General features: G+C 51.5%; 1 protein-coding gene across 1 annotated transcript; it reads left to right on the forward strand.

Annotated features, from left to right (window-relative positions):
• Positions 1-3,372: 3,372 nt before the first annotated feature.
• Positions 3,373-18,520, forward strand: RPH3A (rabphilin 3A; the record flags this gene model as incomplete). Its single annotated transcript, XM_079544088.1, has 20 exons — positions 3,373-3,489; positions 4,501-4,589; positions 6,209-6,340; positions 10,789-10,918; positions 11,131-11,217; positions 11,472-11,637; positions 11,843-11,869; positions 12,673-12,795; positions 13,226-13,312; positions 13,404-13,451; positions 13,521-13,718; positions 14,354-14,433; positions 14,780-14,854; positions 15,489-15,598; positions 15,992-16,118; positions 16,354-16,410; positions 16,585-16,736; positions 17,618-17,699; positions 18,171-18,267; positions 18,390-18,520. The coding sequence occupies 20 exons, from the start codon at positions 3,373-3,375 to the stop codon at positions 18,518-18,520; spliced, it is 2,115 nt and encodes a 704-aa protein (XP_079400214.1).
• Between the last annotated feature and the right edge of the window lie 1,788 nt (positions 18,521-20,308).

Below are 20,308 nucleotides of genomic sequence, written 5' to 3' on the forward strand. Positions count from 1 at the left end.
GCCGCCATTCATTCACCTGCTGGCCACGTTTAGCCTTAATTAACCAAATGGTGCCAAGCTGCAGGATGAGCTTCCCTTTTCCCTGCCATGCCTGGCAGGGGCCAGAGGATGGCATGGCCCCAGGGTCAGGGCTTGCTGCTTCTGGCTCTTTCTCCAAAGCTGAATTTCCAGGGCTCCTGGACCGTTGCTTGTGCTGCAATGCGACCAGAGGACTTTGCACTGGATCCTACCTCTCTGCTTTGTGTTGTCTCACATCAGAGCTGCATTTCTAGCATTTACAAGTGCTCATGGTGCAGGTCTCTGAGGGAGCAGCTCTGCATGCTCAGTGCTGTTGGGAGCAGATGGGTGCAAGCTGTGCCACTCCAGGAGCTGGTGCAGGAACCCCTGACTGAGCAGTATCTGCCCATGCACGGTGCAGGATGCATGCACACAGGGAGCTCTGCTCCTTCTGGACCTGTTTTCATCTTCCCATCCCCCCATCCACCCATTCACCCATCTCTCTTTCCATCCATCATCACATCCATCCCATCTATCCACCCTTTCTGCCTGTTACTGGTGCCCAGTGCTGCCAGGTCAGGTTACCACTTCCACACAATTCTGCCTGCTGAGATCTGCATCTCATTTTTCTTTCTATTGAAGGAAAGTCCCTAACATAGGCAGTTTCCCAAAGTGTGAGCCATGAAGCAGCTTGCTTGGATTTACCCAAACCTTCTGCAATGATTTGTGCCTGGGATGAGCCAGAATACAAGTGCTCATTGCCCTGTAGGTGAAGTTTGGAGTTTGCCCCATCCCTGGAAGTGCTCAAGGCCATGGATGGGGTTCTGGGCAGCCTGAGCTGATGGGTGGCAACAAGTCCATAGCACAGTTTGAAACTGGATGGGCTTTAAGGTCCTGTTCAACCTAAATCAGTATTTGGAGCGGCGAGGTGAACTCAGTGCTTGCACCATATTTGTGCTCTGGGTTCCCCATGGTGCACTCAGCTCTGCTGGGGTACAGAGACTGTAGGATCCCATGGAAGCAGCTGCTAGCAGGGAGCAATTCAGCAGTGAAGGTGTTTTGGGGATGCACGCGTGTGTGCTGAAAAACTGAGGTGCTCCAGGTTCTGCAGCAGAGCACCCGCATCTGCTCTGCTCACTGCTCAGCCGATGGTCAGCGGGTCACCGTTCCCTAAATTCCCACCCATCGTCCCATGGGCACGGCACTGCGGAGCCCATTGGGCCACCAACCACTCATTTTCCCAGCTGGGTGTGAATCACAAGAGCCCTGAAGGACAGTGCCTGGCTCCACTCGAGCTCAGCCCTGCTTGGCGCTGCCGCCCCGGGAGCGCTCAGCCTTGGCACCGCGTTGGCTTTTCGCTCGGGGTCTGGCTGCTGGCGGGGAACCTGGAGCTGCACCTTTCACCGGGTGAACGGACAGCCCTGAAATCCTCCTCTTTCAAACCAGATTAATCGCATTAGGGCTTTGTCAACGCAAAAATTACCTCATCATTGGCACTGGCAGGTGGTGTAGAGCGGCAGACTTATTCAATATTTAAGAAAGCTGCATTGCAGAGCTGAGAAGGCTGGAGAAATAGGTTGCCTGTGTCAGTGTCTTTGCTGGTGGAAACATCTCTGCAGGCACCGTGAAGTGAGAAATGTTGAGCTCACCGTAAGAGCCTGATTATTGCACTGAGAGTCTTTAAAATACTGAATTTTTTGTTTTCTATGGCAGATATCCGTTGGGCTTTGGGTCACCCATACCATGGGGACCCTCTCTGCAGCTGGCAGATTGATGGTGGTGACTCCAGGTCCCTCGTGCCACCCCCATGGCAGAAGTGATGTGGGGCGGGGTGGGCTCATGCCATGGGTCTCCCTGTGGGGCTGCCCATGCTGGGTGCTCTGCTGCCTTACGGGTGCCATGCAGAGCAATGCTGGGAAGTGGTTCCATCCCTTTTCATTTAGGCATGGCCAAACGCAAGGGCTGCAGCATACAGAAGTAGCGGAGCATCGCACAGCTCTTCCTCAAGGCCAGGAATTAAAACCTTGCTGCTGTTCCTGGCAGTGCTGGGGTGCACCAGGAGCGTGGGACCGAATGGTGCTGGGGATGCTCCAAGGTTGGGTTTTGGCTCGGTTTAAAGGATCTGGCAGGGTCATGCCAATGGTTTCTGCTCTGTCTGTGGTGTCTGCGTGCGCTGTGAACAGGGGTCACGTTGCTTTGGATGGCCCTGGGTCTGGGTACCTTAGGGTGGAAAATTTCCATTTCATTAATGTCATCCAGATCACGGCTTGGACTGACACAGCCTCTTGCTTCTTGCAGAGATCTGGGGCAGGGAAAGCCACGGCCAGCTGATTTTGTTCTTTGCCGTGTGCTAAAAATGCACAACCAAGCATTAGGGCCAAGCAATAGTAGTTGCTGGAAGTAATGCAAAGTAGAACTTCCAAATCTATTATTTATAGGCAAAGGGAAGGGCTCATGCACTCCTCCATCTCCGGGCTCCTCTGCATCCACACTGTGGTCTCTCTGCTGTTAGAAAGCTCCAGTGGGGGAAGTTTTCCTCCCAGCATCTCTGTGCCTTTTGCTGGGAAAACCCAGGGATGTTCCTCAGTCCCTGGTAAGGCTCTGCTGGGAACACCCCAGCCAACCTTGGGCACATCCCAGAGCATGACAGGACAAGCAACATAGGGGAGAAATCAGTCATAGAATGGCTTGGGTTGGAATGGGCCTTAAAGATCACTGGGTTCCAACTCCCTGCTGTGGGCAGCGATGCCAACCATGGAATCAGAGTGAGGGGTTGAGTTCCCAGTGTTGGCCATAAATCGTGCTGGGAGCTTTGCTGCTGCAGTGCAGGTGTCGGCAGTGGCTGTGGGATGGAAATGAGCAATTTGCTTATTGAACCAACCTTGTCAATCAGCCTCCAGTTTTGGCAAAAAGCAAAGGCACCTCACGAAGCCAGCAGAGCTCTCGTTACCCCATGGAATTCTCATAGATGTCATCGTGAAGTTTTTGGGAAAACAGAGGTGATCCTCCACCCCCTGCCAACACTATAGGGACAGATGCAAAACCTCTGCAACATTGCAGAGCAGGAAGCAGAGGATGGGGATATTTTTTCCCCTTTCTGGGCACAGTGCTCACTTTCTCATCACTCAGAATTTGGGATTTCAGCTCCCAGCCTTCCAATGGCCCCAGTGTGAGACTGGCCTCCTACCTTACCAAGGTCCTATGCCTGTGCTTGGGTTGTCCTCTGGACCAGCCTTCATCCCTGGTGCTGCCATCCTCCTCCTCCTCCCCAACACAATGGTTTTGGCCCTGTGACAAGGCTCAGCCCCACCTGCATGGAGCTGCCCAGGGGAAACATCACCAAACTGCTTTCTCCGCTCAGCTGAGGATGTGGAAATGGCACCAGAAATAGCACCTCTTTATTTATTGATTCAGCCTGACCCAGTGTGCTCATGCTGGGAGGTAAAACCAGGACCAGCCATTGTGATCCAGAGTTGGTGGCTGCTGAAATCAGTAAGGAGGTCTGAAATCAGTTAAATCCATTTTTGGGGGGTCAATATCTCCATTCTTCTGGGACCCATTTGCAAACAGGCATCAACGTTCCTCCATCTGCTGGAACTCATGGGGATGGGATTTGCTGATGTTTTCTGCACCAAGGGAAAACTGCAGCCCTGTCACCATGGGCCAGGCTCTGCAGAGGGGTTTGGGATTTATTGTTATTTTTTTCCCCAGCAGTGCTGCAGGTAGGAAGGAGCAATTCAAATGCAAGTGTTGCGAGCAATGCAGGCAATGCTGCGCTGCCCCTCAACCTGCAATGGAGAGGTGGGGGGGACCCATGGATATATCTGGACAGACAAACAGATATATGGATGGACCCATGGATGTATGGATGGACCCATGGGCACCTCATTTGGCACCCACCTATGGGGCTGGCATCAGGCTGGGCTTTGCCATCCAGAGCCTCCACCAGCACTGCGCGATGTTGCGTTTTGCAGAGACTTCAAGATGCCAAAATACCTAAGAGGGAGTTTTGTTCCCCAGGAGAGGAGATGTGCTGCGTTTTGGGGGAAAGTTTCCCAGTTTGTATACATATATTTTTCTGTTTGGAAGGGAAACCTCCTCTTCCCTCCCAGCTCTGAAGCGTTGCAATTAATGCGAGGTCGGGCATCTCGTTAATTACATCCACACCGAGGGGAGGGCTGTGGGCTCTGCGCGTGGTGGCGGCAGTGATCGGCAGTTCCATCCCCATCCCTGCAGCTCTCAGGCAGTGGGATCGGGGCCAGGCGGGGTTATCCCCCCCCCCCCGTACCACCCCCTCGCCACCGGCAGCTGTCTGCACCGGCTGCCAGCAGGAGGGTGACAAAAAGCTCCGCTGTATCCCGGTGGGGAAAATGATGGATGCGTCTCGTTGTGCCAAAACCCAGCGAAGCGATTTGACTGCCCGACGCGATGAGTCAGCGCTCGCCGGATGCTAAATAGCGCTGCTCCATGCCCCGCGTCCCCAGCCCGTCCGTGTCCCCGCAGGTCCCCTCGGCGATGACCGACGCGGTGGTGGGTGGCAGTGCTGACCGCTGGATGTGCCCCGGTGACAGAACCATGTCCCTCAGAGCCAGGTAAGGGGCGGGGGGTCCTCCATGAGGACAGCGGGCAGGGCGATGTCACCTTGCTGGGTGCTGCGGGGGGTCACACAGCAGTTCTCTGTCCTGGTGGGATCAATGGGCATGGGCTGGTTTGGGGATTTGGAGACTGGTTTGGAGACAGGGAGAGTGGTTTTGGGACACAGGGTCTGGTTTTGGGATGCAGGACCTGGTTTTGGGATGTGGAGTCCGGTTTTGTGATGTTTCAGGACGTGGGGATTGATTTTGAGACATAAAGAATGGTTTTGGGACATGGGGTCTTGTGGATGGGGATATGCAGTGGCCAAGCATAGGCTGAGCCACCTCCATTCTGTTCCTCTCCTCATCCTTGTCCCCTCTCTTTCCCTGTGCCTCCAGCAGCGAGAAGGAGCAGTGAGTATCCCACTTGATTTTTTGTCTGTTTGTTTGTTTTTTGCCCCATTGCACTTTAGTTGTGTTATAACACTCTGAAGAAGACAGGGAGGACCTTACCCTGGTTATAGGAAAAGCAATAATCTCTAGGAAGTGCCGCCTTAATGAATTTACAGTCTTTTTACCCTGACAAGCTCTGTAACTCCGGTGGGAACAGGGTGCCTATGGAGATGCTCAGAGCAGCTCAGGAAGCACAAAAAGACCATTTTAACCCCAAAAGTGTCTCTCTCCAGCACTGCACATCCCTGCCATGATTCCTCCAAATCCTCACCATCTCCTCGCTTGCATTCCGAGTCCCCCTTGGTGTCCCCACTCTGCTGCCAGCTGCAGGATGCAGTGTGGGAATTGGGGTTATGCTGCCTGGTACCCAGGTTGGGGCTGCTTTTCATGGGAACTTTTTGGGGAGGATGGTAACAGGGAAGCTCCCAGGTTTGGTTGTGGGGTTCTCCTGCTGCAGGTACCCCATCGCCATGAACAGAGCAGCTGTGGGAAGAGGTAGGATGGGGAGTGCAACCGAATGCAGCCCTGGCTGAACATGGGGATAATGGCAGAGGTTTTGGGAAGGAAATGTGTCTCTCCATTTGAAACAAATCTCTCGTTTTGTGTTCTGATGTTTTCCTGAAGTTCCCCATAGCAAAGGGAGACAGCGATGCTTGGGAGTCTGCTGCTGTAGGAGGTGTCCATAAAGCAAGGACCTGGGATCTGTGAATGTGCTCAGAGCCAGGTCCCCAAGTCTCAGTTTTCCATGGAGCTGGTCTGGAAACACCACCAAAGGGGACAGAACCAGGAGTGCCACCTTCAGATTTCACACCTTTTGGGATCACTAATGGATGGCAGCCAGATGGGTTTTAATTTGCAGCAGCAGTCTCAGCCATGGGTTAATTATAATTAGTGTCTCCGTGGATTGCATGGAATCCAGTGAGAGACTGTGCTGGGGATGGAGGGATTCAAGGACAGGTGTGGCCATGCCACGTGTACAGCCAGCAGGATGGGGCCATGGGGAGCTGAGCACATGGTGTTGGGAATTAGGGTGAAAAAACGCATAGAACACACCCTGCAAAAACGGGAAATGGGAACATCAGCTTCCAGCCAGGAGGAGAGTATGGAGAATAGGGAGGGCTTGCACGATTTTTCCCCTTTTTGGGGAATGTGGTGCCTGGCTGCCCCCTGCTCTCTCCCTGCAGATGGGCAGCTCGGGGCGGGCAGCCCGAGAGGCAGCGCAAAGGAGAGGAGCTGACGGATGAGGAGAAGGAGATCATCAACCGTGTGATCGCCCGTGCTGAGAAGATGGAGGAGATGGAGCAGGAGCGCATCGGGTGAGCGGGTGCGGTGGTGGGATGTGATCTGGGGGCAATGGGTGCCTTCAGTGTTCCACCCAGAGTGATGCTGGGGAATTTCCGGGCTGAGAATGGATGGTCTTGTAGGTTTTTGTTCACCAAAAGACCTTGGCACGTGCTCACGTGCTGGTGAATGGCACCTAAACGTGTGTATTCACAGCGCTCTGCTGTTGCAAACTGCTCTATCTGCAGGCTGCAGCCTGTTGCCTCTTGACAACGCCAGGTTTGTTTTGTTTCCCAAAATACTCAGTTTGGAGCAGCTCTGAGCAGCTCCAGGACCCAAAGTTTGCTTGCATCCAGCACCAAAACGTGCCAAGCTTTCCTTTACTGCTTGTAGAAACCAGCTCCAAGTGCCTATGAATGGAAAGAGAGCTCGCTGCTGATTCATTCTGCAAAAGAGCTTACGAGCAGCATTTCCCCAGCTTTGCACATTTCCAGCCTGCTAAGAATTACTCTCAGCAGTGATGCTTTTTTGGATTACGTTCCCAGGAATGTTAGCAGTGAGGCAGATATCTTTTTTTTTTTCCCCTTATTGTGCATTGCAGCAGATGTTTGCAGACTGTGATGTGTGGGCTGGAGGGAGGGGATATCCTATGCCCATCCGAAGGAAATGGGTGAAGGATGGTACCCTGCACCCCTGGCCAGTTCCCCCTTCCAAGCAGGCACAGGAGGAGCCCTGCCAGCTCCTTCGTGCTGTTGTCTCCAGCATGAATTGGAGGATGTGCAGCAATGGAAATAGGGGATAGTGCCTATAGAGCATCACCCTGGAAGTTATCCAGGAGAGCTCTGTGTGTTGTGGAAGATGATGCGTGCAGGGATGCAGCTGTTGAGCTCTGCATCCTTTGGGAGATGCTCCCAGAAAACCAGATTGTATGGGATCATGATGGGTTTTACGTTCCCCAAGTGGAAAAGGGGTCTCCCATTAAAAATAATAATAAAATAAGCAGGATTGGTAGATATAAAGAACAATTTAAGGGGTGCAGGGGGGTTGTCTTGCTCCCAGAGCCCTCGGACCAAACCCCCTTCACCCAGCAGCAGATCAATGCGTTCACTGGGAGATGTCTGTGGGGTCACTCATGTCAAACACAGCTGGGATTAATCCACAGCCAAAGCTTATTTTTAGCAGCAGGGCAGCCAGAGGGAGACGTGGGCTGGGCGCTGATTGGGGCTGTAGGACGGGGACACTTTGGTGCTGTTTTCTTATGGCTGGGTCATTGTCTCATGGCAGGGAGAGATCTGGAAGGAGAGCAGGAGCTGAATCACCTTCAGCAGCGATGCAGTGGGCTGATGGAGGGCTTCCTGCAGCTCAGGGCTTGTTATAAGGGATATCTTTCCCCCAAATCCTCCTACGTGTGGCTCTGCCTCCATCCTGTTCCTGCTGTCCCTGCAGCTCCCCTATCCCTGCCCCATGCAGGGTTACCCACTGTACTAAATGCTCCCCTGTGCCACTGCCATCCCATTAAACATCCTGTGCTATTCTTTCCTGCGTGGCGGCAGGGAATATTGCCAGTCCTGGACCATTGCTTGCTGCAGGTGCTCTCCCAAAGCGTATTTATGGGGCCAGGCAGATGTTTTATTACCAGGGAAGTGTTTTACTTCTCTTATCTCAGGTGCATATGAAGCATCCCAGATAGGCAGCATTGCTTGGCTCTATCTTGCTGCCATCAGCCACAAGCACACACTTTTGGTGATGGATGGGATGCACTCCCTCCCTGCCTGCTGCCTTCAGGAACCCCAAATGTGGGACTTAGTGCCACCACTTTCTTTTCTTCCTCTGTTTATTTTATTTTGCTTATTTATTCCCTGTTTTAACCATTTATTATTAGTGGTGTCTCCTGCCCTTTGACTCAGAAGGATGGGTGCTTCGAAGGGCACACAGTAGTAAGGGAAATGTTGTGGTCCTAGGGACACGCAGGGGAATGGGATGGGGATGTGATGGTTGTTTGACGTGTACCATGAAAATTAGTGCTTGCAAGGCATGGAGAGGGAGGAAAAGTCCATGGGAAGGCAGAGATGGGTGGACACAGCCAGGGCAGGAGCACCACAAGATGCAATGGAAAAAAACAAACCAAATTTGCTTTGAAATGCTGTAAATCCTGCTGCTGTTGGCAGCAGGACTGCAGCTCATGCCTAGCATGAGAACACCTCTCTGTGCCCTGTGATCTCCTCCATCAGGTCCCAGCTTGCCTCCTTCTGCCAGCTTCGCCCCAGGACTTCGATTTTAATCTTTTATACCCTCCTCTCATGGCAGCATTTGAATCAGGAAAAAAGAAATGCCCAATTTCTCTGGCTTGAATGGATGTTTTAATTAGGCAAATGGGCTTCGTTTTAAATGAGCGCCACAGGTGTGTTTGGTGCCAGCTGAAGCACTTCCACTGGTTAAAAAACCTCTTAAGGAGCTCCTTCTGCTAAATGAGAGACAGGGAAAGATTCTGCAGCTAAATAATGAATCTCTTGAAATGTTAAGGCTTTTTTTTTTTCTCTTTTTTTTTTTTTTTTCCTGCTTTGATTGTGCCATTTGTTCTAGTTTCTATAATAAGTTTGTTTGGGCTTGCAGATTTCCAACGGGAAGCTGTCTCTCTTTGGAGCTGAGCTGTTGCAGCACAGGGGAAAAAAAATGAGGATAAATGTGCTTTGCTGCTGTAAAAATGAAGGGTTTTGCTTCAGAAATGTTTTCCCTGGCCAAGTGGGGACAAAGTGCTCATGTTGCACATGGTCAGGTATGGGGTAGAAAATCACCATGGCATTGGCATGCAGCAAAAAGCCATCCTGCCATGGGCTCCTTTGTGACCCTCTGCCATGGGCTTAATTAAAGTAAGAAGTAGTTTGGGAACAATCAGTTTCTGGGTTTTAATGAGCATGATGCTTGTTTATGGGATAATCCAGCTCTGCTGAAGTCAAGGGGTGTAAAATGACCCTATGCCAATGACTCTGGCACCCAACTGGTTGTGTAGGAGGGAATCACGTAGGATGATCTGCAGAGCATTAAACGGATGCTCAGAGGCAGGGACAGACATCTTGGAAATAAAGCTGTAACAAAGAACAGCCTGCTGCTGCTGTGTGCAGGGAGATGATCCCACTGCATGGAACCCACGAATAGGAAATCCACCATCAGGAGCCCATCAGTGGGAACCCACGAGTGGGAAACACATGAGAGGGAAACCAGCAGTGTGAAATAACAGGTGGGAAACCAACCAGTTGGAAACCCACCAGTAGGGTTAAACACATCGCCCACCCAAAGTAGCCATTGCAGCCACACTGAAAGGGCTGATAACCTCTGCTTCACCATGGAGCAATGAGTCCACGCTTTGGGTTTGGTTCAGTGGCTGATAAAGAGCTCCCAGAGGCTCTTGGTGATCCCGACCAGCTGCTGAGGAGGCATTTGATGAGCTGTAGTAAAACACCTTGGAGCATGCAACCTGTTTTTCCCCACTTGCTGCTTTTCCTCTCCAAGGACCCGCGTAAAGTGACACAAGTGCAAAGTGGGATGTGACATGCGGGATGTCGACCAGGGTTGGGACGCTGATTGTGAGCAACTGCAAGGTGCTGGCAGAGCCATCATCAATCTGCAGATGCCATCAGATGTGGGAAAACGTCTCTTAAATGCCTTATTTTTCAAATGCACGTTGTGTTAGCATCTTTGTCAGATTGGGGTCATGCTGCGATGGGAGTGGAGAAAGACCCTGCGGGTAAGGATTGTGCTGTTTGCTCCGGTGATCTCTGTTTTCCTCCCCTCTTCCTTTTTTCTCCCTGAGTGCCATCAATGATGCATTATTTTCCCCTTCCAGCACTATCTGTAGGTCTTGGATTCAGGGTTGGCACCTGCTCTCCCGTGGATGAGCTTTACAAATCCCCTTTGTGCCGCTGGGGGCAGCTGAACTGTTAAGTTTTGAGTTTGAACTGCTCAACTGTTGGGTTTTGTTGGTTTGTTTGTTGTACATTTGCAGTTAACAGATGTGTTTTTGCAGACTGTTCTCTGGTGGGTTTTTGGTGTTTTACTCAAAGGGCTGCAAATTATGGTAAACTATATGCAATATTTTCAGTAGAAAATGAGAAAATCAATTAATTCATTCAACCTTCTCACTAGAACCATTCCAATATTCTTCTCAATAGCAGGATGGATTTTTATTTATTTTTTTTCCCCATTTGGGCAAAAGCTGCTTGGCTGACGTCAAACTGCTTTGCAAGGAGATGCTGACATTTGGCATTTTTCTGCACGTGTAGCAGTCGACATCAGCAGGAAAGTCAATAGGAGTGCAAATTATAGTAATTCCATGGGGGATTATAATATTGCAGCGTGCCCCTCGGGCTGCGTTCCCCCCTGTTGCATTCCCCACGGCTACAGCCTGCTGCTGAAAAGTAGAAGCTGCCCCAAGGCCTCCTGAGGCAGGGCTGCAATGTCCATGGTGACAATTTATCTCCTCCAGGCGTCTGATGACCCGGCTGGAGGACATGCGCCGCAGCGTGCTGGGGGATGGCGTGAACCGCTGCATCCTCTGCGGGGAGCAGCTGGGGCCTCGTGGCTCTGCCTGTGTTGTCTGCGAGGACTGCAAGAAGGTGAGGATCTTGTTATCTCTTCTCTTGTTTTTCCATCTCTCATTAGTCCATCTCCAGTTGTCCCATCTCCCGTTGTCCATCCCTCATTACCCCATCCCTCGTTACCCCATCCCTCGTTGTCCATCTCCCATTATCCCATCTTCCACTGGCCCAGGCCTAACATCCCCTTCTGACATCCTTCTGCCCCACGACATTTTTCTCTCTCTCTGCAGAACGTCTGCACCAAGTGTGGCGTCGAGACAACCAACAGCCGTCCCCACCCCATCTGGCTGTGCAAGATCTGCAGTGAGCAGCGGGAGGTGAGCGCGGCCACGTTCCTTAACTGGGAGCAGCACTGTTGTACCTTACCCTTCTCCTTCAGCATGGTTTTTATAGGATGCTCTGGGATAAAATGCCTTATTCTTCTCTTGCAAATAATGTCAGGGGCTCCTGGTTGTCACAGCAAGAAGTGGATGAAAGAAATCAAAGAGTTGAATAAATAGCAAGAGGGGCTGTGAGGATGGGGATAAGGGGCTGTGTGCCCTCAGCCCACCCCCTGTCTTTTTCCACCCAGGTGTGGAAGCGGTCTGGCGCTTGGTTTTTCAAGGGATTACCCAAGCAGATGCTGCCCCAGCCGATGCCCGTCAGCAAGAGCAAGGTGCCCCCAGCCCCCAGTGAGCCCAGTCCAGCTGAGCCACCAGCCCCGGACCCAAAGCTGCCATCCCGCACACCTGGTCGGGGTAAGTGTTATTGCCCAGGGGTCCCCATCATGCTGAGCCCTAAAAAACGAGTGTCCTGACAGTCGTGGAGGATGCTATGGGTATTTTTAACGTCCCAGAAATTGCCTTGATATCCTCACTGCCTCTTGAAGGGTTTTTCTGGGGGAGGAAGTTCTCTGGGTTTGTGGGATCCCTCACTGCTTCTCACTCTGTTTGTGCTCCCAAGGCCAGGCAGACGAACAGGACCACTGTGGTAAGCACCATGTGTGTCCCGTGCCCTCTTTCAATGCCTTCCCCTGTGTAGATGCTGCCCAGTGGGGTTTCCCCTTCCAGCTGGTGCTGAGCTCCCTGGGACCTTCCCACGCACTGCAATTGAATGCTCTGAGCAGAGCTGCTGTCTCCTTATAGATGATGCTGCTCTCCTGCCATGCGGGGAGGATTTGTCCCAGTTGCTCCAGGCCCCCAGCATGCTCGCACCCTGCCCCTCATTTTCCTAAAGCTCTCTTGGAAAATGACTCCTTGCCTCGCCGTTTCCTCACCCGCACCCCCTCGCCTCCCTCCGCAATCTGTTGCGTTTCACTTCTCCTTGCGCGCAGCCAAGGATAAACAGCCCATTTGTGTCACAGCAAAGATTTATACCCACGAGCCGGGTGAGTGCCGGGACCTTTTGCATCCCATCTGCGGGCTGCGATTCATCAAGGAGCAGCGGTGCGGGCGCCCCGGTGAGCGCGGCGGTGATTTATCCGCTCGGATGGCCGCCAGGGGGTGCGCAAATGAGACACGGGCAGCTGTCGCTGACATCCTGCTAATAAATAGCAGATGATTGGCAAACAGAAAAGATGATCTCCCTGTCCTGTAAGGTCATTAAGGGGTTGATGGGCACTGATGGATGTCCTTGTTTTCTGCCTCCTGGTGTCCGTATGATGCGCTGTGTCCTTTGGATGTTTCCAAGCGCTACGTGCAGGCTGTGTGTGGCTCTTCCTTCTTCTCCTCTTCCTCCTGTTCCCCCAGGGATGGGTGGGATGAACCTCACCGCCCTGTTTCTCACTCCTACAGGCAGTGAGGTGACGATGGCCGCCCGGGTCCGCAAGCCGACTGAGGGCAGGATGGGGCCATGTGGCAGTGAAGACACGGAGAGCCGTGACCCCACCATCGAGAGCGGGGTCAGCAGGAGCCCTGGTGAGAGCCACGCATTGCACAAGGGTGTGCTCGTGCACACTGCTGGCACCGATCCATTTCACTTTGCTGAGTGGTGATATGGGATGAGCCCACTTGTCACTCAAGGGCTGAGCTTGCAGAAGTTGATAAGGCTAGAAACGTGTGTGCTGGGTGCTGCTCTGAGGACAGATGCTCTCCTGTTTCTTACAGCCAGCAGGGATGAGGACATGTGCCCACGAGACTTGTAGCTCCTGCCTTGTGTGAGGGTGGAGCGACGCTCAATGTTGTTTAGATTCAAAAGCAGAGAAGGAAAAATTGTGATCTGGAGGCAAAAAGGAGCAGGGATTCTCTGCGAGGCTGGAGGCTGTCAGCTCCACACCAGAGCAATGCTCAGCTCCCAGACAGGATTGCATTGCTCCATCCCCAGTGCTGATCCTGCTTCCACTTGCAGGTGTGAAGAGAGCCAACTCCATGCAAACCAACTCCACACCACCCCCACGGCCACCCGCTGCCACTGTCAGGCCAGCAGCACCTGCAGGTAGGGTGCTGTGGGCTGGGGTGGACACCCCAATGTCGGACAGGGAAGCGCATCGCCATGGTCATCCCATTAACCATGTATCTACCCTCAGCAGCAAGACCAGGTCCTGGGGCAGCTGGCCGCATGCTGGAAACACAAGGTAAATGTTGGGTTCCTGCTGAGGGCCTGGGGACAGCACACACTGAGGCTAATGGGGTCTCTCCTGCAGCAAGCCCACCGCCGGGACCCCCAGAACCAGCCCGTGCAGCCCCCAAGGAGGAGCGGGCTGGGGGCTACAGTGCACCCCCAGCTCGGGATGAGAGGCCAGCCCGGCCCCCTGGAGCCCCACAGCCCCCAGCCCCATTGCGACAGCCACCCCCAGAGGAGGAGGAAGAAGACGCCAACAGCTATGACTCTGATGAAGGCAGTGCGTACCCAGGGGTTGGGGGATGTGTGGGTTTGTGCCACAAACACAAAGCCAACTGGAAAGTGAAAAGTGCTCTCCAAAACTTCAGCCCGTGATGCTTTGGGTACTTCCAAGTGTAGGAAGGACCTCAGAGCCTTAGGGGTGTCATTGTGCTTTGGTTTAAGCTCTTGACAGCTGGGTTGGGTGAGGGATGGAGGATGGAGGATGGAGCTGCAGCCGAGCCCACTCCCATTCTCAGTTTTGCACCAGGTTACTCAGCTCTAATGGGTGCCATTATCTGTGCTAATGTGACCTTCCCATTTCAAGAGGCCCAAATTTGGCTGTTTGCCCATCCACCTGTAGGAAAGGCATGGTTGCTTTAGTACCTTAATGCCACAAGATCTCGATGTTTGGCCATTTACATCCCTAACAAGCGACTCTACTGCCTGAAGATGAGCATCCTTGGAGGGACACGGCTTCACCTCCCCAGCCTGTTCCTACCAAGGAAGCGTTTCTGCATCCTCAGCTCGCGCTGGGTGGTGTTGCCCATAAGAAGCTTTTACATCTAAGAGGCAAATCTTTCTCACTATTGCTGATTGGGGTTGCTTAAGCAGAGGTATTGGCTGGGGTTCTTAGGAGGTGCCATTCCCATGCAGCCACGCTGGGAGCGCTGGAGTTCAGCCTGCTGTACGACCAGGAGAACAGCGCCCTGCACTGCACGCTCATCCGTGCCAAGGTGAGCCCTTCCCGGCCCCTGCCACACAGCATCCCATCACCTTGTGTGTGCGGTGCCACCGGACGGCGCTTTCTTTCTCTGCCTTTCTTTCATAGATGTGAATCTGTGCCCAGCGCCCTGGGGCTGGGAGGGATGGAGTTGGATATTTTTTTTTCTGCTTCTCGGCATCCCAGATGTTCAGAGCTGCTCTCTTCTGCCCCCTTCCCTCTCTCCACCCTTTCCCCCTTCCCTTTCCCCTTTCCCTTTTTTCCCTCTCTCCTTTCCCTTCTTTTTTCTTCTTTTTCATGGATAGATCTCATCATTTCCCTACTCTGCTTAACCCTGTGTCTCCTTTATTATATTTCAGGGCTTGAAACCAATGGACTCAAACGGTCTGGCAGATCCTTATGTAAAGCTGCACCTCTTGCCTGGGGCCAGCAAGGTGTGTCTTATCCTGGGCTGGGTGTGCTGGCCATGGCCTGGGAAGTGAGTGGAGGTTTTCTAAGCCTCCCAGACCCTGGCTTGCAGCAGACCTCCTCCCCTTGAAGTCTTGGTGTGGCTTCTCCCCGACACAAAACCTAATTATTACCAGAGTTTGAAAGTTTGGTTTGCTTTGCTTTGAAGTCATGGCATGTTCTAATTAGAGCTGTGAAGAAGGAACTCTAACTTATTTTTCCTTCCCATCGCATCAAAGCAAGCTCTGGAAATCTCCTTCCCCAGCCCAGTTGGATCCGGCTCGGTGGGGAAATCATTTGGGAATGCAGGAGCACGGTTGGCTCGGGGCTGCTGCCATGTCTCTGTGCTCAGGGTGCAGGGCTCAGTCCTACAGCTGAGCAATGCCCAGGGGAACTGTGAGCAAAATGAGGGAGAAACCGAGAGCAAAAGCCTTGAATTGGCATTTGCAGGTTAACTTTGTGCACAGAGATGTGCTGGCTGCCTTGTCTCATGCAGAGTAAGTCCAAGTGTCATCATCAGGAAAGAGCTTAAGTCTTTGATGCCACAGCCCAGTTGCCTCCCATAAGCTACTGGTGCCCAAAGCCCTGGCTCAGGTGCCGTGTTGTCTTTTGGTGCTGTAGTCAAATAAGCTGAGAACAAAGACCCTACGCAACACCCGCAACCCAGTGTGGAATGAGACCCTGGTGTATCACGGCATCACGGATGAGGACATGACAAGGAAAACACTCAGGCAAGTAGAGGAGCTGGGGCATTGCTTGGTGCTTGGCAGGATGATGCTGGGAGAGGGTATGGGCAGAGCACCTGGGAATGAAGAATTTGGGGTCCACATCTGGGCTTTGCACTCTTAATCTTACAGTATACAGGTCAATAAAATGATTAGAAGTTCCTTAAAGTGTGTGATGTCTGAAGGAAACTTCTTACTCTTGTCTTCTTGCCTCTGCACACTCAAACATCCTGGCAGAGGAGAAGTTCTGTTTTCTGGCCATTTGGCCAGAGGAAGGCAGATGTTTGCCTCTGCCCACCCTGTGGTCACCTTGCAGGAGGGTTTTTGTGTGGTTTTATGCTCCAGGTGTTGCTGTAACCTGCCTGTCTGATGCTGACTTTGCCCTTCTCTTTTCTCCAGGATCTCCGTGTGCGATGAAGACAAATTTGGCCACAATGAGTTTATTGGAGAAACGAGAGTTTCCTTGAAAAAACTCAAGGCCAATCAGAAAAAGAACTTCAACATCTGCTTGGAGAGAGTAATACCAGTGAGCTTCTATGAAATTTCTGCTACTGTTATTTTTCTACTGTTATTTTTGAGGTTATTAACAACCGCTGTGTGAGGGAGTTCATGGTCAACTCAAAAGTGTAGATACTGGATATCGTTGAGTCTTTTGGGGTGGGTCCCAAGCTACACCCAAAGCCTGGACACCAGGGAACCTTTTAGCCTTTCCCATGTGTGGTCACTCATGGCAGTCCCTTTTCTTCCCTTCCCCATCCCAGATGAAGCGTGCTGGAACAACAGGCTCGTCTCGCGGGATGGCTCTGTATGAGGAGGAGGTAAGGACCCTCAGCACTTTTCACCCCATCTCTCTCACTGTAACCCTTTACTGAACCAACAAGGGGTTGGTGCATGGCTACAAGTCTCCTTCATGTCTGTTTTGTCTCTTCTTTACCATTGCCTGGCTTCTGCTCCCTGCTTGTGTCCTTATCTCCAGCTGCTTCCCCTTGCAGGTGGATCGCGGTGGGGACGTGGAGGAGCGTGGCAAGATCCTGGTGTCCCTCATGTACAGCACCCAGCAGGGAGGCCTGATTGTGGGCATCGTGCGCTGCGTGCACCTGGCAGCCATGGACGCCAATGGGTACTCAGACCCCTTCGTTAAACTGTAAGTGAGCACCCACTGTCCATGACACACAGCCACGGGGTCACCGACTGCCCATGACATGGGGTCACCAGGAGAACACCCTCTGTTCTCCCTAAAATCCATGCAGTAGCACCTGTGTTGTGCATCTTGCACATCTTGAGTGGAACTAAGCCGTATTCCTTCTCAGTCTCTCTTTTTTTTCCTGATATTTTCCATTTTCACAAACACAAAAATGATGGCTTTCCATTTTTAAACCAAATTCCAGCACAGATCTAACAAGTGCCAACCATGCAATTTAATTTGGGTTCTGCAGCCTAACGTGGAGCATGAGCCCCTGACCAGTTCACATTCTCTGGATGAAACCACCTTGGCTGAGATTGCTGGTCTGCACTTTGTTAAACACTGAGGGCTATTTTTAGCTTTTTAAAATATAAATCTGGCCACCAATGTATGCACTGACACATTCCTGGCCACATTTTCCATCAGCAGTTTTCTTTGGGAAAAGAAGACTTGGGACCCATTGCATTTTTGCAGGAGGGACAGTGAGGGGCTGCGGGCATGGCCCCAGGTCAGCTTTCTGGTTTGAAAGTGGCACTGGTTGCTGTGAGCAAGGGAAATCTCCCTGCTGAGCTCAGCTCCCTGCAAAAGAGGGCTGTGTGGTTTCCCATATGTAGTCTGGCAATATGAGGAGAAAAAAAAAAAAAGAGTATTTAAGATTTTACTTCGTTTTACATTTATTTGAGATAATTTTAGAAGGTGGGAAGGGAGACTGGCTAACCCATTTCATTGCCTTAAATATTTCTGGTTGCTTTCTTTGAGTCCAAAAATCACTCTTTTTTGGTAGCATACAAGCTCACACCCTTCTCTCAGTTGAATTTTGTGCTATTTTCTGTTGCCCCCAGTTGGCTGAAACCTGACATGGGAAAAAAGGCCAAGCATAAGACCCAGATTAAAAAGAAAACATTGAATCCTGAGTTTAATGAGGTAAGGATGTATGTAATTTCCCTACTGTTAAACCAACCTTAGTGGTATTTACAGACCATGGGCAACCTAGAATTGCTATGGGTGGGATGGGCACCCTGACCCACTGTGGTGATACATTTCTCTGGCTTTGGCCGCCAATCCAATAGGGAATTCTTGCCAGGCTCCTCCTGCACCTCCTAGGGAAGTGCTGTGGCTGCAGGTTTTGGGGTTTCTGTGATGGGGAACATGCAGGAGACTCAGTTAGATGCAAGGAGTGAACTATACAGTTGGACGGGATGATCTCAGTCATCTTTTCCAACCTTAATGATTCTGTGATCCTATGATTCTGACTTGGCTTGTGGACTGTGCCACCATTCATCTTCTCCTTGTTTCTGAACTCAGGAATTCAGGATATCTGCAATTCTTTACAGCAGTTTTCCAGGGATGATTTCCTTGCAAACATGGGGTGATGTGGGTGTTCTCCCATTGCAGGAGTTTTTCTATGATATCAAACACAGTGACCTGGCCAAGAAGTCCCTGGACATTTCTGTCTGGGATTACGATATCGGCAAATCTAACGACTACATCGGTGAGTGAAGATCTCCGTGTGGTTGGGTGCCCCGTACAGGGCTGGCTCTATGGGTGGTTGCAAGTGCTTTGCAGTGGAATATCAGCATCAACTCTGAATGTTCCCTCCTCCCCTTCCTGCAGGCGGCTGTCAGCTCGGCATTACGGCAAAGGGGGAGCGCTTGAAACACTGGTACGAGTGTCTGAAGAACAAAGACAAGAAGATTGAGCGCTGGCACACCCTCCAGAATGAGAACCACGTTGCCAGTGATTAAAGGCAGCCACAGCTCAGTCCTGCACCCCTCCTGTAGGTCTGTCTGTCTTCCAGTGCAGCCATGCCTTGCTACGCGCCCTGGGCAGCACCGCTGCTCTGCCTCCTCCAAGCATCCCTTGTGCCCCAGTCTCACCTCTGTGTGAAATCGAACCCAGATCTTTTATATTCACTTGCTTTTCTTTTGGGTCATCGAATTATCCTGGTGTGCAGTTTTGTCAAGCAATAGTTACAGTGCCCATCCCTTTGCCTCTTTCTCAGTAGTCTCATGCGTGCTGCCGTAGTGTTGGTGTGTGTGACAGCACGTGTCCCATTGCCCCAGCTCACTGCTCCATCCCAGTGCAGGATGTATGGCCCCTGAATCCACTGCACTTGGAGCACGGATGTGGCAACAGTGGATAGCTCTGCTTGCTGGGTGCTGATACTGAAAAATTTGGCTTGATGTGGGTTGTAACTATCATTCGGTATTCAGAGCATGTGTCACAGATGTCACCCTGTGAGCACGGATTGAGCTTTTGATTTGCTCCACGTGGGCAATATCGCAGTGCGTCTTTCTGAATTTCTGCTGGGAAGATCCACCAGCTGTACAACACTGGTAGACACATGCAGGGATCCATCCTGTGCTTGCAGGGAAGCATAGGCTGGGGCTGGTTAGGGTGAGCTGAGGGCAGCGTGAGGCTTTGCTGCTGTCCTGCTGTCCAATGCAGTTGGGCTGCCCCAACACTGGCTGCACCGTGCAGGAGGGAAGCCAAGGGAGAAGAAATTTCCCACCAACTAGCTGTTATGTTCATAGATTGTTGCTTTAAAATACCACAAACACTGACAGCAGCTGCCACAGATAGAGGTCTTCCAACTTTTTCGTTTTTGGATGCGTATATTTTTTGGTTATAGTTTTTGCAAGTCTGCACAAGATCTGTTGTCTTCAAGGTCTGTTGTCTACAAGCTGTGCTTTAACGATTGTCTGGAGGTGTTTTCTTTGCTGTCTCTAGCAGAGAGCCGCAGTGCTCTCAGACTGATGCCCTTCACTTCTGTTCCCATCCTGCTTCCCCTGCTGTCTCCGGACAACCTCAAGCATAGCAACATCACTGAGCAGTGCTGGGCTGTCCTTTTGGTCAACCACAACCCGCGCATGCTGTGCAAAACCAGGCTCCAGCCCCTCTGGCTGTGCTGCTGCCCCATGCAACTCGCTGCTGTGTCCTGCTGTGCTCTAGTCCAGCTGTACTGCAGAGCTTCCTTGTCACTGAGATGAATTATTTTCCTATTCTTGAAATATATATATATATATATTTAAAATATTTTTATTTCCGTAACCCCCAAGGAATGGGGGAATGCTGGGGAAACTTCTGAAGTTACCTTTAAAAAAGAACAAATGAAATCAAATCTAAGCAATTCCTTTATTCCAGCCATGCAGCAGCCCACCCTCCTTTGTGTGTGCAGAGCTATTAAATTAAGGTTGCTTTTACCGAGGTAGCTTCCTCCTGTGTCCTGTATCAATGTGCCCTGCTCTCCCTTCAGACAACCCATGCTCAATTCATCTCTTGGCACCCATGAAAATAAATAAAGTGCAACTTGCTGGTCCCACTCTGGGTATTGTGCAAACCACAGTCCTTGTCTCTGTTTGCCACCCTCCTCTGAGTTTTTTCTGATGGTAATTTCTGCCCTGAATGACTTTCTTTTCGTTGTAAATAAAGCATGCACGTATGGATGGGGAATGGTACACCAACAACAAAAAGAACAAAATGAAACAAAAAGCCTCTTCTACTGCTGTTTGCATTCCAACTTGCATGCAGTG

The sequence above is a fragment of the Tetrao urogallus genome, assembly GCF_951394365.1.
Source record: "Tetrao urogallus genome assembly, chromosome: 17".
NCBI classification, from domain to species: Eukaryota; Metazoa; Chordata; class Aves; order Galliformes; family Phasianidae; genus Tetrao; species Tetrao urogallus.